The sequence below is a fragment of the Chelon labrosus genome, assembly GCF_963514085.1.
Source record: "Chelon labrosus genome assembly, chromosome: 12".
Lineage (NCBI taxonomy): Eukaryota > Metazoa > Chordata > Actinopteri > Mugiliformes > Mugilidae > Chelon > Chelon labrosus.
The window spans coordinates 20,136,175-20,153,098 of NC_140345.1; the positions used below are offsets into that span (position 1 = coordinate 20,136,175).

The following is a 16,924-nucleotide window of genomic DNA, read 5'->3' on the forward strand; positions in this document are numbered from 1 at the left end:
TGTAAATTACGCTTTGGTGTTCAATCCAGTCCAGTTGAACAGAACCACAAACTACATCCTCCAAAATGATCATATAATTAAATTAATTTCTGACACCGTATCAGCGTGAACTGAACATTTTAACAGTCGCGAAGGGGGATTTGGACCAGGACTGTTGTATTAGAATGAATTCATTTTCACTGGAGTACCTAATGAACTGGCAAGTGAGTGCACATTTGCACAATCAATTATTCATGACTACACTCTGCAGCTTACTCAATGCACTTTCCTAATTCTACTACCTTAATCATTTCCTGTTTCAATGCATTATACTAGTATTTCAGCTATAAGTGATTTCCATAATGTTATATTCCAATTTTTTTCCAAGTCAAGTCGACAAAAATGGCAGTAACTGTGTACCCTTTACTTCAAACGCAAAGTTTGAAGGTTTTTTTCCCTCTGTTTGTTCATCATCAGTAGAAAACCGAAGATCTGAGGGAGAAAAGTGCGCACTATGTCCGGGCCTTAACACCACATCCCGATCTTCACTGCTGAGGTCTGAGATAAGTGAAAAATCAATCCTCTGTAGCTGAGCAAGAAAACCATCTCAGCGTGAGGTGGAGCCTCTGGTCGGCCGGTAATGTGCACAAACAACACAGTGCGTCCAGAAACGCGTGGTGCAATGCAAACGGGCGTTTAAAGTGTTTAAACAGTGGCTGTGTGTTAAGGTTGACAGGTTGCGCTAAATGAGTCAACTGTAAAGGGCGGCTGAACAACTGCCTACCTTCCGTTTGTTCACTGGAGAAGCTTTGCGCGAACTGGTGACTAAATCCGGCAAGATCTGAGCACACAATAGTCTGAGCTTCTGTCTTTGATTCACTGTTGACGACACAGCACACAAATTGCATCCAATATTGCGGGGGAGCAGAGCTAATGTTTCCTGTCTATCTTCTTATTCCGCTCCCCTACAATTGCTTACATTACAACGCTGTTGTTCTGAATTTAAATCCATCTAAATCCATCTGCTCTATATGTCTGTTTCTATACTGGCACAAACAGAGCAACTTTTTTCCTATCCCAACTCTGATTTCATGTGGGATTTACAGCTATAAAATATCTGTGGTGTTTTTTTGTTTTGTTTTTTTCCGTCTGAAAGCGTTTTGTCAGAGCTGCTGCCGAGGTGTGACAACGCAGGTACGGGTACAGATTCTCCCTTTCCTGAAACGATGAGGCACTGGTAGCGGGATCACGTCTCCGGCAACACCATCTAAACACAATCAGCCCTTACTCTGTCACGCCTTGTTCCTCTTCGTCTCTATGACAACCTGCTCTCCTCCCAGATCTTTAAATTAACCTACACGGTGCGTCAATCGAGCCGGAGAATGGAAAGGACATGCCGAACATAAACAGCGTTGCTTTAGGGTGACCTGCCGCCCCAACACCTCTCCAACCCGCTGCACACTTCACAAATTGATCCGCATCTCTCGCTCCTGCTCCTCTCTCTCTCTCTCTCTCTCTCTCTCTCGAATGTGTTTTGCAGGCAAAGGAAACAAATCATGTGTGGGATGAGCCATCAGCCTCCCCGCTGGTTTGAGCTGCCCTCTTCCCCAAATGATCACTCTGATCGCCCACTACAGGCGCCAGCTAGGTAGCGAGCCGTAAGGCAGACCGCAGGCTTACCCAGCCTCAAATACCAACATTTATCCCCCGCCGACGTTTCTGTTATGTTTCTTTTCTCGCCAACGAGCCCGCTACCTCTTCAGATGAGATCGCGGCCTCAGACGTAACGGCCCAATCTCATTACAGCCGCTGTAATTTCAAAAAAGACGCGACATTAAAAAAAACTTAAACAAGGCTGGGGTTAATTACATGATGCCATTAAATTACATTACTGCTGTCCCAGTTTCAGGCTGATCCTCCTCCACGCTTGGTGTACAAGGAGCAGCGTGTGACCTGTAATTTCTGTACTCACACAGGAGAAAGATGAGCAAAAAAAATAATTTAAATCTCTCGCATTTTTTTTTGTTCTGTTCTATTTAATTACAGCACTATCTGAAGCAGACATTTCCTTTCATCCCAACCAATTAAAAAAAAAAGCCTTATTTGAAGCGCATTAACAACTTTGTTTGTTTCAGTGCTGCAGTTAATTTCCCACTAGATCCTATCATATCTGATCATGCTTTCTGTTTAGACTATATTGGTGTCAGGGGTTTACTTTCCTCAGCTGTAGACTGTCAATACACAGATCTGCCCCGATGCTTTCAAATGCAGTAATCGCTTCTGTTCCAACAGTTCTGACCTGCTACATTAAGCGGCAAGACACCACCACACACCATCAGCCAGCACGCTGCCTCTCTGTTAATTATTGTACATATAACGACCTGATTCAACAGCAATAAAAAAGATGCAAACAAAGAATTTCTCTGCTATTCAGAAAGCGAAACAGCGAAAAAGTACATTGTCTGAATGGATGTCAAGTGTGACAAACCGCTAGCTGGACTGAGTCCCGCTGATCACGGGGGCCAACGCTAATGGTTAAATGAGATGTGTACCTGGAGAGGGTTTAGTGTCGGCCCCGATGCACACCATCATCTGTTTACTCTCCCCGGTTCAAATGGATTCTCTCGTGGAGCGCCGTTTCGCCGAGCGGCGGGGCTTGTGGTTTTCAAGGGGTTATTACAGGGCGAGAACCATGGAGACTTGTCGCACTTGAGATGTTGCCACGGCAACTCGGCTCAATTAAGAGCGGGATGCTGGCGGTGAGGACTGTTTAAAAGGCAGTGTGCCGAGTATTATCTCTTAAAGTTTTTTTGCAATTGAGTCTATGCCGCAGTGCTTTAAAAAGCTGCAGCTCCAGAGTGTGCCGTTGTTTTGGGATTTTCACATTAAGAGCCTTTATTTACTGCTACAGCTGTGCAAAATAAAATACCTCAATTTAAGTATATAGGTAGCTGAAATGACACTGTTCTTAGAGTGACATTTAAGTTAAAATAATGGGTATATAGTGAAATTAAACTTCCCATTACTGTTATACCCTTCTCCCCACAAGAGTCGGTGCATTATCGTGTGATCCAAGCGCTAAAGGAAAGAAAGTCAGCAGCTGTTACCACTAAACTGTGAATAAATCAAATTACTTGTAAACATAAAAATCCATTCTCTGCAAAGACCTTATACACACTGCCTGTGAAGACTTTAGTTAAACAAAGGAGATCTGAAGTCATGCATATTGTTAAGTGTGACTGAAAGCTCAGGGAGGGGTAATAAATCAGCTTGAGTTCAGGAGCCTCACGGCTCGGCTACAACAGGGTCCAAAGTCCCGCTGATAAAAGCAACCGCTCACACTGATAACGTTAGAAGAAAATTCTCCGACACATGTTTCATTCTCAGGTCACAATTACCAGAATACTTCCACAGGCATGCACACTGCAGACTTTACAGCGAAGGACTCTTACCTTGCTGTCTGTGGGTGACTCCTTCTTTCCTAGATGCTGTCCCATGCTGCTGACAGTGGCTGTAAGAAAACACAGATAATGAGTTTAGGCCAGGAGAAGAGTATAAACAGCATCTTTGCCTGATGATCACATACTGCTCCTTATCCAAGCGAGAGGGCCTACTTCCTGAGTCAGCAATTCCACTCAGCTATAAAAACACCGGGGTACTCCCTGGTCTTTCTGAACTTTAGGATGAATGACACTGGCATGCGACACCTCCAGCATTTCCAAAAAATGCCATAACAGGGCAATTTCTGACTTTGATGAGAAAACCGCAACTAAGAACAAGTCTGTAATAGGTGGATTGGCTGACATGAACATCTTAAAGTCATCAGGGTTTCTCTTTTGGTTCCAGTTTTTGTCACTTCTTGTTTCTTTGGGATAGCGCTGTTTGTTTGGGTTGGTGAAATACTCTGCAAATGGGCCGAGGCTGCTCAAGACAGAAGATCTCAACGCAGAAGATCAAAAACACAGGCCACATTACTTTTGATAGTGGTTATGTTATTTTTAGGAGATTTTCAAAAAGCTAAATTTTGCTCTTGGTGGCCTGTTAGGGAAGCAATATTATAGTGGACGTGTGTAAGCCATATACCTTTTAAGTAGGGGTTAGACTTTAAGATTCAGATTAATTAATTACAAAAAAATGAATGCGTTAAAAAAAAAGGTACGCATTTAATCGTAGTTTGCATTCCAAACAACGCGGAACTTTTGTCAGTGCACGATTTCCTCGTACACCGATTGCACTGATGCACACGTCAGAGCTCGGCTAACGGCTACCAAAATTGAGGAATCGGATGAAAGATTGTTGGAAGGCAAATTTTATTTAAAAGAAAAAAAATAATAACTACCTGATGGAAGCCTTGATTAAAGTAGTGTGTTGTGCAAATTGTGCAAATAAAAAAGTTTGCATACCACCAAAGCACTTCAACCCTACGGTGCCATGTAAATGCAAAGCATGTTGCAGTGAGCACAGAAACCGCTGGAGCTGTTAACGTTAGCAGTCCCGGTATGAGTACAGACAAGACGAGTCGGCAGCCCAAATTAAATGTATTTTTCCAGACATTAAAAGAGCCTGAGTTTACAATATTCATCTCTGTTTTTGGGGCAAATATTGTTGCGATTAATCGAGATTAATCTAATTAATTCGATTTTTTTTTTTAATCGAGCCACCCCTACTTTTAAGACTTTCCCCTTATTAATCAAAGATCCCCCAACTCAGTCTGTTGTGTTTGCATTGCTGTACATGACGCCTCTTTTTTTTTTTATCATGTATCCACCTCTCATTATTTGGAACATGTGGCCAACGTGCAGTCTAATAATATTCAGTAATGTCTTCATGTGGCATCTCTTTGTGCCAACACAGAGCATGAATATACAATTAGAAGACCAACTGTGCAATTTGTCTGTCTTCATGTTTACTCCTCTTTGTAGTTGGTAAAAAGCCAGTGTGAACATAAACCGTCCAGAACTAAGAGGCAACAAAGTATCTCTGGTCCCGCTCAAATCTGGTGTTAACATGAGCGATCAGGTCACAAATGACCCGATAAAAATGCGTATCCCCGTGCATCTCGAGCCACCACTTGAGATGCAAGCGCCGTTCCGTGCTCTGTATGCAAATAAACGCCTGCATCATTTGGGGCGCACCAGAATATTGGTGTAACAGCTGGTGTCTCTAATGGATCACTACTGCCGTTTCAGAACCACGAACATCGATGTCTGTCGTGTGTGTGTGCTCCCCGGGGAAATTATGCAAACTGTGGACCGTAATGAGCTGTGTAGTCTCTGTCGTTCACTGAAAGCACACGTGTTAAGTTATTTATCATTTTATTTAGTGACCTTAATTTTCTTAGTTAAAAGAAACTCCCTGTCAATAAATGGACTTTTCTGGTGATGATTCAAAATAACAGCAGCTGAATGAAAGATGCAAAACTTTTGTTATGCAAGAGCATGTTATTTGAGTGGGCAGTGCATCAGTTGACAGCCAGGGCATAAGAGTGTTGTCACAAGTGGCCCAGATCACCTCCAAATGTGGTCTGAGTAAACAAAGCTTTAAGTATCTGTGGTCACACCTGGCATTAAAATGTGTCTCCACATGCGTCATCTGCCAGTGTTAAGAGTCCCAGTTTTGCAGTTTGTATGCAAATAAACATCAGCTTCATTTGAGATGCATGATCTAATAATAATCTAACCACTGCACTGTTTGCAGCTGTGAATGAAAAGACACCAGTCACTATTAAGGAACTTCCCCAGATGGGCGGCGATGCAAGGTTCGAACAGGGCCAATGCATCTTGGTCGTGTTCGAACTTGTACTTGTAGCTTCAGCTTTCAAAGTGTACCACCGTAAGCATGCTTTCACACCTGAAAATAATAATTCTTATGAAAATTTAAGGTGATCTTCTTTTCAGTTCGTTGAATTAGGTGTCCAACAACTGGTTTGAAGAGTAGAAACTTGGCCACCTTAAGCACTCACCACCTTCAGAGGTGTAGTGTCATGAGAAGGTGGCCATTACGTGTTAAACGTCAACTTAATCATAAAAGCTGTTTCTATCTCCCATTAACTAAAAAAGGCAAAAAACCTCAAGCAGTGTAAAACTTAAATTCAGAGTAACTGAGAAAGTCATTGTACAGCACCTGTATTTCACTGTATTACTTTTAACCTCCATATGGACGCAAGCATACAACCCCGGTTTTACTTTCTAACATAACAGGGGAAAATTCTGAACTGATGTTGTTAATATTTTAAGCCGGTTCAATTTAAAGTGTCACAATGCTGCCCTAAATGTTCTCTTAAATCAAGTAAAGTTAAACCATTACTTCAAAGTTAAATTTGCTTTACAATAACAATCCCAATTCCAAAGAGTCAGTTCTTCATTTAAGCTACGACTGTTTCTGTTTGAACCACTTTGTACTGCACATCAAACTAAATGGGCAAACACAGCAAAGTTTGTCTGAGGCCAGCCAAACACCGTCTTAGCCTCCACCTCTCCCTGCGTTTGTTGTAGTGTTCTGTTCCTTCATCCATTCATTTGAATATTTTGTGCTTGTGGTCTGTTTTGCCCTGCAGCGCTACCACTGCTGCAGCAACAGCCTCACGTTGATTAGAAGCTACTTCATTAGTATCACCCTAGAATCCGATACAGCTCTCCAGAGTTGGTGAGTTTATTTTTGTTTAACACCGACTTATTATTTCTGCTACAGGGTACTGCAAATGACTTTCATCGTGACCATTATCTGCTGCTTTACCATCTCATTAAAGGTGTCCTGGATGACAGGAAATAAGAAAGCAACGGTAGGGTACCTTTATTCATCAAAATGTGGCATAATTACCAGCTTTGACTGAATCACATGATAATAAACATTAATTACGATAGCCTAGATAATCCGGCAGCACTAAAAGATGAGACTGATTCTGTGCTTCCTGTGCCGGAACTTCTAAGCTTCAGATAAGAGTATACAAAATAGCAACAGAGAGCAGAAAGCAAACTGAGTGACTACAGCCAGCGGGTGTACTCCCGTGTCCCTGAAGAGCACCAACATGTCCTGAAAGGCAAACTCACCTAAAGGGAAGATGAGTAAGGAAGGCTCAGTGCTCTCCGTCTGGAGGAGGTAAGAAAAGTTTGTGAAGCTTAAAGCTCACACTCAACATAAAACCAACCAAGAATCACTGAACTCCAATAAAAGCAAAACTACCGAAGATGAAGACTGAAGTGAGGCAAACTCAAAGTGTGAGAAAAGGTGCAAAACAAAAAGAAACCTAAAGGGCTAAACACCGCATCAATCTAAATCTAGCATCCACCACTCAAGAGGAAAAAAAATGTTTTTCCTCTTAAGGACCTTTACTTTGAAGTTTGGCTTTTAGGAGATCTGCAGCCACCGGAGAAGACTTTCATCATCTTTGACACTTGGACTATTCGTTTTTTTTTTTTTGGGGGGGGGGGGGGGGGGGGGTGCAATGCAATGCACTAAAACTCTCACATCCCCTGCTGACAGGGCAATCAGTCCAAACAATATATTATTGACATGTTTAAACAATCAGGGGAAATATATGCGATGATTACAGCCCATTCATGTAACCACACACATATGCTTGATTAAACACAGGGGTCATTTCAGGTTAATTAAATGTGAGCCTCCCGTGTGCCCACGATGAACAAAGACTACCCACTGAGAGGTGTTAATACATGCTTTGTCCTCTGAAAATGGGATACAGAGGAGTGCTGTTTACCACGGGCAGCCCAGTTAGACAGTGTGCTTCCGCTCCTCGGGAGGATCAGGTGTAATTAAAATGCAGTCGGCTCGCAAAGTTCAAGATTTGAAGTCACAGCAGCATGGCCGAAGGTAAACACCCCTGGACCCAGAGGAGCACGGTTTGCAACAAAGAAACTGCTAAAAGAGTGCATTTAACAATTAGAACCCCTCCTGGGAACGGAAAACATTAAAAATCCTTGAAATAGGGTGAGTTTCTCTTTTGAAAATCCTTGTGAAAGGATGTGCTGATGCATCTCTAAGGACGGGAGCAGCGGTGTGTGAAAATAAGTTTGTTGATGAGGGAAATTTAAAAGCCGTGAGTATCATTCAGCTCACTTTAAAAAGCAATGTTAATTGCTATTTTGGCTACTTGTAAGTAGCAGGAAAAAAAGCTGTAAACACACATTATCGCCCTGTAAAGGTGTGAATGTTAGCTAACACTTGTTTATTTACACATGTGGAAGAGCACCATTAGCATTCATTTGGAGCCATACTCACAGCTATGTGCAAATGTAAGATTAGCAATAACTCTCCTTTTGGAGCTGGTTCGGCCTTCACCAGCTTCTTGGTCGTGATTTCGGCTGCTGTAGGAGCTAAATTCTCACTAGCTAGCAGCTAACACAGTCTCCCTGCTCTTTGACACTCGGAAAAAAATCATTTTTTGTGCTGCTTCCCTGTTGCGTCTGTTGTGGTGAGAGCAAACGGAAAGCATTGATGTCAGCAATTAACACAGTGAAATCCGAGTAGTTGCCCAGCGGCTTTCTGGTCCAACTAATCACCCGGATGTCTGCGCTAATGCCAAACTAGCGGCTTCAACAGAACCTGCTAACATCCTGTGAATTAGGCATCAATGCATTCTAATGCTGTGGACACATGGGACTATAAACAAGCATCTAGACAAATACTGAACAGGATTTAGTTCATTTAGTTAGAAATTCATTAAAGGAAGTGAAAAGTTTCATAGGCTGGTAAAATTGACATGACTATACAGTATGCGTTCATCTGCACCAAATGACCTAGTGCGGGAGTGCCCAATACATCAGTCAAATCAAGATTAACAAAGATGAATATAGCTTTTAACACTGTAGCAACAATTAATATGACTTACGGTAGGGGGTATACATATATACATATATATATATATATATATATATATATATATATATATATAGATCACTTTGACTTGGTCAGCGTAAAAGTAGCCTGTAAACCAAAAAATTGTGGGCACCTCTGACCTAGTGTTTTCATCAGCTGGGAACATACCAAGAGCTGGGATTGGTCTGCTCTGTAGTAGCGCGTTTCCACTTTAGTATTTCCGGCTGCTTCTCCATCTCTGCAATTTTCGAATTGATTGTTTTGGATCAATAACGATGGTCTTGTTTTTTTAAGTTATGTGGAAAAACTTAAAAACATCAATATTTGATTAATTAATTAACCCTTTTCATGAGATTTGATTTTTAATGTGGAAACTGCAGAGTCCGATGACAATTCGTTGTCAGTTCATCGCTGGAGCCATCCCTGTCATGTTACACATCGCCTGGTAATCCAAAATACATTGATAATTGCAGCTCTAAATAGCTTGTTATAGCTTAAAAACATTTCTGACAGTCCTTTCTGACACATTATGTGGATAAAGAAGAGGCGCTGCGTGTTGTTGGATGTTTCTAGTGCACCTCTGCATAATCACACATGTCTGCAAACAGCTAATTACCCACTTGACCTACATGCTCATTCCAGCCATTACAATTTTATGGCTAGTCACTCAGAAATCAATAGGTTTCATGCATGGCAGAGTCTAATGTATTTCCATTAAAATCTCGAGGCGCTTGTCAACTTCCGCTGAGCGTAGAGCTGTATGCTATTATAGGAAAGCTTCTCATATTGTAGTTATAAAAACAGCTGACTACATCATTACAGCATTAAAACATGTTTGTCAACATCAGGGGTGTCAAACATACGGCCCGCGGGCCAAAACCGGCTCGCCAGAGGATCTAATCTGGCCCGTGGAATGGATTTGCAAAGTGTAAAATGCTGAAATTACACTGAGAACTAGTAGTATTTGGGAAGGTTCATTAAGTATATGGAATGTCCTATGTTAAACATGGTTCCTGAACACATTTTTTTTTTTGTGTTGTTAATGGTATGGACAGGTGTCAATCTGTTTGATTAGCCTATTAAGTGATGTTAAAGTTAACCTACCGGGAAACACTTGTTGCACCAAACTGTACGATAATACTTCTGGTCTGGCCCGCCTTAGATCACATTGAGCTGTATGTGGCCCCTGAACTAAAATGAGTTTGACACCCCTGGTCTAGATCTTAAAACTGCGTGACTCTGCAGAGAAATATAGACATAAATACCTTTCTTTAAAGTAATATTTCATTGAATTAAAATGAATGGATTGAGTCAGTCCCGCTTGTAGTAAAAATAAGCTATAATACCCCTGCTGACAAAACAAAAGCAAACAATTATACTGCCAGAGGCTGTGCACATAGCATTAAACTATCCACTAAGGACTCAGATGTTTGCTGGATGCAGTGAGACGTCGCCGGGTTTCTACTTGGTTTCGTGTGAGGCCTTACTGCCCGTTTCCCTTCCGCACATTACACAATCGGAGCTGAGATCCTGCAAAGACTCGCAAGAAAAGACCATTGCATAACAGAGTGTGAGCGAGAGAGAGGCGTAGTGGTGGAGGATGGGTGGCGTAATAAAGGCTGCAATTACAATCGGCAGAAGTACGTTTTAGAAGAAAAAATTACACTCTGCACTTCTTTGCTTGGCTCTCATTTTCCATACACACGCTATGCTACACACTGCTATAATTCAAAAGGAGATAGGGAAAGAGCCAATTTCTACTAGTTTAACCCATATGGGCAGCTGTTACCTGCCAGGTGTGCCTGAGTGGATCTCTTTAGACATTTCTGTTTGTCATTTAAATAAATCATTAAGATGGAAAAAGCTCTTATGGCGGAGTGCCTGCATACAAGCCAGCACCTGGAAGAGTCCATTACCACTCAAAGCGGACACTGCAGCACATATGAGCAATTACATCTGTCTGAGCTGTCCATTACCTGAGGCTGTTTGGAATCGTCAACCCCTGCTAATGCTTTTTACATGGCTTAGATGCGGACAAGGACCGGGACTCATTAGTTTTTTTTTAAAAAAAAGCCTTTATGTTGACACTATATATACAGCAATCAGACACAACATTATGACCACCTTTCTAATCTTTGGGTAGGTCTCCCTTGTGCCTCCAAAACAGTCGTGACTCATCAGAGAATGGACATGGGCCTTCTGAGGGTGTCCTGTGGTGTCTGGCAACAGAATGTTGTTAGTGGGGGCCTTTGGGTCCTATGGGTTGAGGGGAGCCTCTGTGGATCATCCCACAGGTACTTGATCAGTTTGGGAGCTTGGTCGGGGTGCCTGGCCTGGTCTAGGTCAGTGGTACATGTCTAAGTAACATCCACATGAATGCCAGGTCCAAAAGTTTTCCAGCAGAACACTGGGCTGTCATAGGATGGTCAATGTTATTTACTTCTCCGGTCATAATGTTATGTCTGATCGGGTAAATATACATAAAAACAGATATATACAAAAAACTTTTGCCATAAATCCTGTGTTTGCAGCAGGCACTGAACTACTTCATCCTTATTTTTATCCTCCATGACCATTACAGTATAAACTTTCGCACTTGAATGATGGCTCATCAAGAGAGAATAGCTTTTTTGTACATTTTGTTGAAAAAGAAAGGTATGTGATTGGAGAGTTGCTGGTAGGCCCGACTGCAGAACTGATAGAGGAATTGTACCTGTAATGACAATCTTTACAGGGTTGCTTCCTGCCAATTTGGTTTAGGTAACGTTTTATCAACTGATAAAAAGACAATCCTCTTTTTTTTTTTTGAGAACAGAGGGAGTACAGCTATTTCTTTCACTGACTGTAAGCCTGAGAAGATGAAAAGGATATTACTTCACTGCGACATAAATCTCCCTGTCAGGAGGCGATGAGCTTTTTAGAATGCTGACAAAAGGGAGAATGGATTACCCAACAACAATCGCGGCAATAAAACTCTTAGAAACAACCACGTATGAAAACAATAACAGCGAGGCTTGCTTTATCAACCGGCAGAGAGTAAGCTTGCACTTCTATTTGGGGGAAACAATTACGTACAAAGCCACAGACAACTATGTGCACAAGGATTTCACAGCACTGAGATTGTTTTGTCTGAATGAGACTTCTTCAAAGAAAGGGTCGACCAGCCAGAAACAGACTTTTATAGGACGCAGAGTCAGAAATGATGGATGTGTGGAGCCAAGTAAACAATGTGGCGCATTCTTTTCCTACTAATTCCTGTACAGCATGCTCATTCAATTTTCCCACAAAGGCACACAGAGGAAGAAAACCAAACAATAATATTTTAGGAATATGCCATTCATGGTGGTGAGATTTTGTTGTTGTAGTTAAGGGAGCTGGGGATTAATGAGGGCTTCACAACAGCGGATCAGTGTCTTATCAAAGACAGAGGTCATTAAAGTGCTGAAAACAAAGCAGAAAAAAAACAAATGGACAGTTAATGTTGCATCATATTAGTATATACATCGATCAGGCATAACCCTATTACCACTGACAGGAGAAGTAAATAACATTGACCATCTTGTGATATTCAATGTTCTGCTGGGAAACTTTTGGACCTGGCATTCGTGTGGATGTTACATGTAGACATGTAGCACCCACCTAGACCAGACCAGGCACCCCCATCCCATAGCAATGACACTCCTTGAAGGCAACAGCCATCCCCAGCAGGATGCAGCCTTGCACGGGCACAAAACGGCTTAGGAACAACTAAAAAAACATGAACAACACAAGGTGTTGACCTGTCCTCCAAATTCACTAGATCCCAAACTGATATAGTATCTGTGGGATGCACTGCCGGACCCACAGAGGCCCCTCCCCTCTACCCACAGGACCAAAAGTTCCCCAAAAATAACATTCTGTCTGTTCACAGGACACCCCCAGAAAGCCCAAGGGAGCCACAAGACAATATTAGACAGCTGTCTGGCTAATGTTATGCCTGATCAGTGTATAAATACATCCCACCCGGGCATCAACCCACTGATTTACTGCGGTTATTATGTAGTTCAAATTTCGGCCAGTTTCACGTGGCCTCTTCTTTTTTCATTAAAAAATCATACGAGAGTCAGATGTTGCACCTCTAGGCATTTTTGTGGTTGCACTTTTCAGCGAGCTTCCACCGGAAGCTCAACTATTGGCTGGGTGTGAGAGAATCTCAAAGAAGATTTTATGTAGATATTTTCAACGTTCAAGTCACCAATTCACAGGAAGACAACCGTTGTAAAGAATAAATGGAGATCAACTCCTGTAAACGTGCTTATGTCTGCTGCAGTCCGGCATTTTAACATAGGTCTATGGAGTGGCTCTCTTTTGGATCCAGCCTTAAGTGGTAATTCAGAAAACTGCACTTCCATATTGGTTTCTTTTTCCACTTTGGAGGTTCCTGCTTGGTTCTCAAGTTGGTAGTAAGAGAAGTAAGGTGTTGGCTCTGTTGTAAAAAGGACATCTACTAACATGCGTCATGCCGCCTTACGGCAGATTTAAGTACCCTAGCCACAACCTGGCAAAGGTTACATTTTTCACTTGCAAGCTGCATGTCCATCTCCTAACAAATTAGACACTTTATATGTTATATGAATCACACATTTGTAAGGACACCTTCTGAGAAGCATAGGAATGCACTATAAAACTATAAACATCATCAGTCAACGGAATCCCAAAGAATCTCAAGCAGCAACATCCAGACAGACTTAAGTATTCTGAAGAAATTTTAAATCTAGTCCAAAGTATGGTGTGTGGTTTTGTTGTTGTTTATGCATTCCCAAAAGAAATCTATTTAGTGCTCAGGGCGGCCTTTACTCTCTTATTTATCAAACTGTAACATTTTTCTAAACTATCACATTTTAATCAGTAGCTCCGACACTGTAGAGTCAGTTAAATTATCCAAGGGAGGGAGCCTAATGTTCAGAAACTATATTAATAGAAACAAAGACACTCTGCTTCGCCTAAAGCAGTGCTATTTATATGGTGGTCAGGGTTGGGTAGTAACTGATTACATGTAATCTAGATTACGTAATCAGATTACAAAAATCAAGTAACTGTAATCAGCCCAGACTACAATACAAAAATGCGTAATTAGATTACAGTTACATTGTTGGGGATTACCTGATTACATTTTATCATGCAAACAATGCAACTTTTTTATGATAGCCTAGCCAGTGTTTTCATTTGACAAGCAGCCCATTTGTTTGTTCACTAGATGTCATTATCATCCATTTGCCTGTGTAGTTTCTTGACAAGAAAAAGGTTCAAATCAAAACCCAAGATGGAGGAACCGTCAACGTCAACCAACCCAGATAGCAAAATCAGATTGGCAGATAGCAGACCGCTGGTGGCATACCACTTGTGGTCCACCGTTGGACCACCATCTCTTGAAATTTAACTTATCATGAATATTAAGAAAATACATAAATAAATGTTATTAAAGTGATGGATGAAGTATAACTGAATAAATGAAAAAGGTTTTAGACCAATAGTGACAAAATATTGGGGCATTTGACGACAACTCGCTCGCGGACCGCCAGTGAACCGATGAGCAAAACTCCAGCGGACTGCCAGGTCTATCCCCAGTGGGCTGACGGTGGTCCGCCAGCCTCTTGCTATCTGGGAATAGACCTGTTCCAGTCGGCAAAAATACGTTCAGTACTTGGCAAAATCGCCACAACTTTGAATTAAAGACAGAGGAAAATAAGATTGTGTATGTCTTGTACAAGTTGTGTAAAAAGTAATCCTAAAGTAATCAGATTACGTTACATGTTTTGGGTAATCCAATAGATTACGTTACTGATTACAAAATTTGCCATGTAATCTGTAATCAGTAATCGATTACATTTCAAAGTAATCTGACCCAACCCTGATGGTGGTGCACGTTTTAGCAATTTCTCGGTGAACATCGGGGTGCAGCAACTTTCAAAACACTTGTGTCCACGTGACCGCAAGCCGTATCCATTAGGGAATTGTTCCAATACATAACTTCCTCTTAAACCAAACATCTCTCTGTGAGCCTCTACATTTCTCTTTAAGCGCAGACCCAAAACAAAGGCGATGTAATAGGACAGTTGGGTTTAAAAGGAAGATCTTAGACCAAGGATATCTGCTTCTCCTTGCTTCCGGGCGATATGATAAGCTAAACTAATCAACTACTCGGCTCACAAATGTTATACATATATATACAGACTGTTGGTCTGACATGGGACCTGAAGCTCTTTGATCCGACACAGGACATGTGTTTTCGCCACTGACATCGCACTCCAAGACATCACCCATAGAATTCCCGACTGTCTGCCGCCATCTAGGCAATGCCTGCCTCCACCTAACCCCACTAATTTAACAATGACAATTCAAAAACACCCTAGCCCGTGCGTGAAACTGAGACAGGACAGACCGCTACAGCAATTCAGTTTAAAAGAAATTCATGAATCCTTCCAATTGTGAAGAACAGGGAAATTAGCAATACAGTCCAAAATTGGTCTCTGTAAACATGTTATTTCTGATGTAAATTTGGGCATTTTAACATAGGGGTCTGTGAGGATTGACTCACTATTGGCTCCAGACTCAAGTGCTCATTTAAAGAACTAGAACAGATTTTGCCATTTTCCGTGTTGGCTTCATTTCAACCCCCAGAGAGTTGCCACCTGGTTTTGTGAAACCTGTCGTTGGGTTAATGCCCCCATCAACCTATCCTGAAATTTATGCATGAGGACATATTGTTAAATGCACATTATTATGTTTAACTGGCACATTAGACGGCTTGTCCCCTCTCGGCTGCAGCTATTATGCTTACTCTCAGTAACAAGCCTGTTCTGCATCCATGTTACAGCTCTTCGACCCGTGTCGCTCTCTCCACTGAATCATTCTGTGTGGACAAACGATTAATACCTCTCTTCTGTGGAGGGTACACAAAAGGCGGCCAACCAGTCTGTGCACATCCTCACATGCAGTTCTCACGCACAAACGTAGAATTAAGAATCCCTACCAGCCATGTACTCATCTAGCTTCTACGACCACGGCATGCATATTTGATTTAATAAAAAAAGCCTGCGAGGCACATCGCTGCACAAGATGCTGACAAAAACCTTTCTCTGTCTACCACCACAGCCGTAAGTGGCTGGAACATGCGTGTGTCTGTTTGCCATTGCTTGGACTCTTTGTTTCGCTTAAAGTTTGCTCTTGTGCACGACAGACAACGGCTTCTTTTAACCCTCCAGCTTCCCTGGTGACTGCACCATCTTACGCCCAACGGGGAGAGTCTATTACGTAATGCGCCTGTGCGTGTGCCTGTGAGTGGAAGACAAGGGACGAGTGATGAGATGAGCGATCCACCGCCTATCTACCACTGAGAGTACTCTACACTTGACATCAGATTTGAGGCCAGAGGTCAACATCTGTCCCTGAGGGAGGGCGTCTGTGTGCACAGTAATGAGCGAATACCGAGCCTGACATCCAGCCCGGTTGCTTTCAGTGTCCTCGTTTCTTTTCACTCTCCTTCTCTTTCAGCCCTGACTTGGTTTTTCAAGCATTATGTTTCATGCATTCCAAGGCTGCCATGCGGTGTATAGGATACGGATCACTGCTACTAAACAAGCCTGTCCCAAACCGTAACACCTACTCAAACCCACGCACATAACACACCCACCAATTTTCCTATTTCTGTGCTACTTTGAAATCTTCGACAAAAAAATCGGTTACCAGTTACCAAATAGCAATTGCCCAAACAATAAAATAGCATCCACCCATCAAATCAGTATGCATAGGTCAGTAGCAAGAGAGATATTTTATCCTTAGCTTTCTAAGACCACAAACAAAGCAGTAACACCAGGACACAATTATATGGTCTATTTGCTCTAACATAACTTGCAAAGGTTAACACTTCCAGCTAACCAGCTAACAAAGGTATTCCTTCCAAAGGCCACAAAGAAAAACCATTAATTATTTTAGTTAATCTCCCTAAAAACAAAAGCATAACAAACAATCTATTCACTAGTAGCACGTGCAATTTATTTCCCCATTCTGTGAAAGCTTAATTTTGATAGCCTGAATGTTAACAAAGTTTAGGGTAATTTAGAAAATACAA

At 41.9% G+C, this 16,924-nt stretch overlaps 1 protein-coding gene across 1 annotated transcript in view; it reads right to left on the reverse strand.

Moving 5' to 3' along the window:
- The window catches only part of LOC311497434 (myelin basic protein-like), a 49,566-nt gene that overhangs the window by 28,316 nt on the left and 4,326 nt on the right, over positions 1-16,924 (reverse strand). Inside the window, exon 2 of the mRNA XM_084557746.1 lies at positions 3,432-3,490. Coding sequence (XP_084413872.1) covers positions 3,432-3,476 — 45 coding nt within the window. The 5' untranslated portion in view covers positions 3,477-3,490. The remainder of the gene's footprint in view (positions 1-3,431; positions 3,491-16,924) is intronic.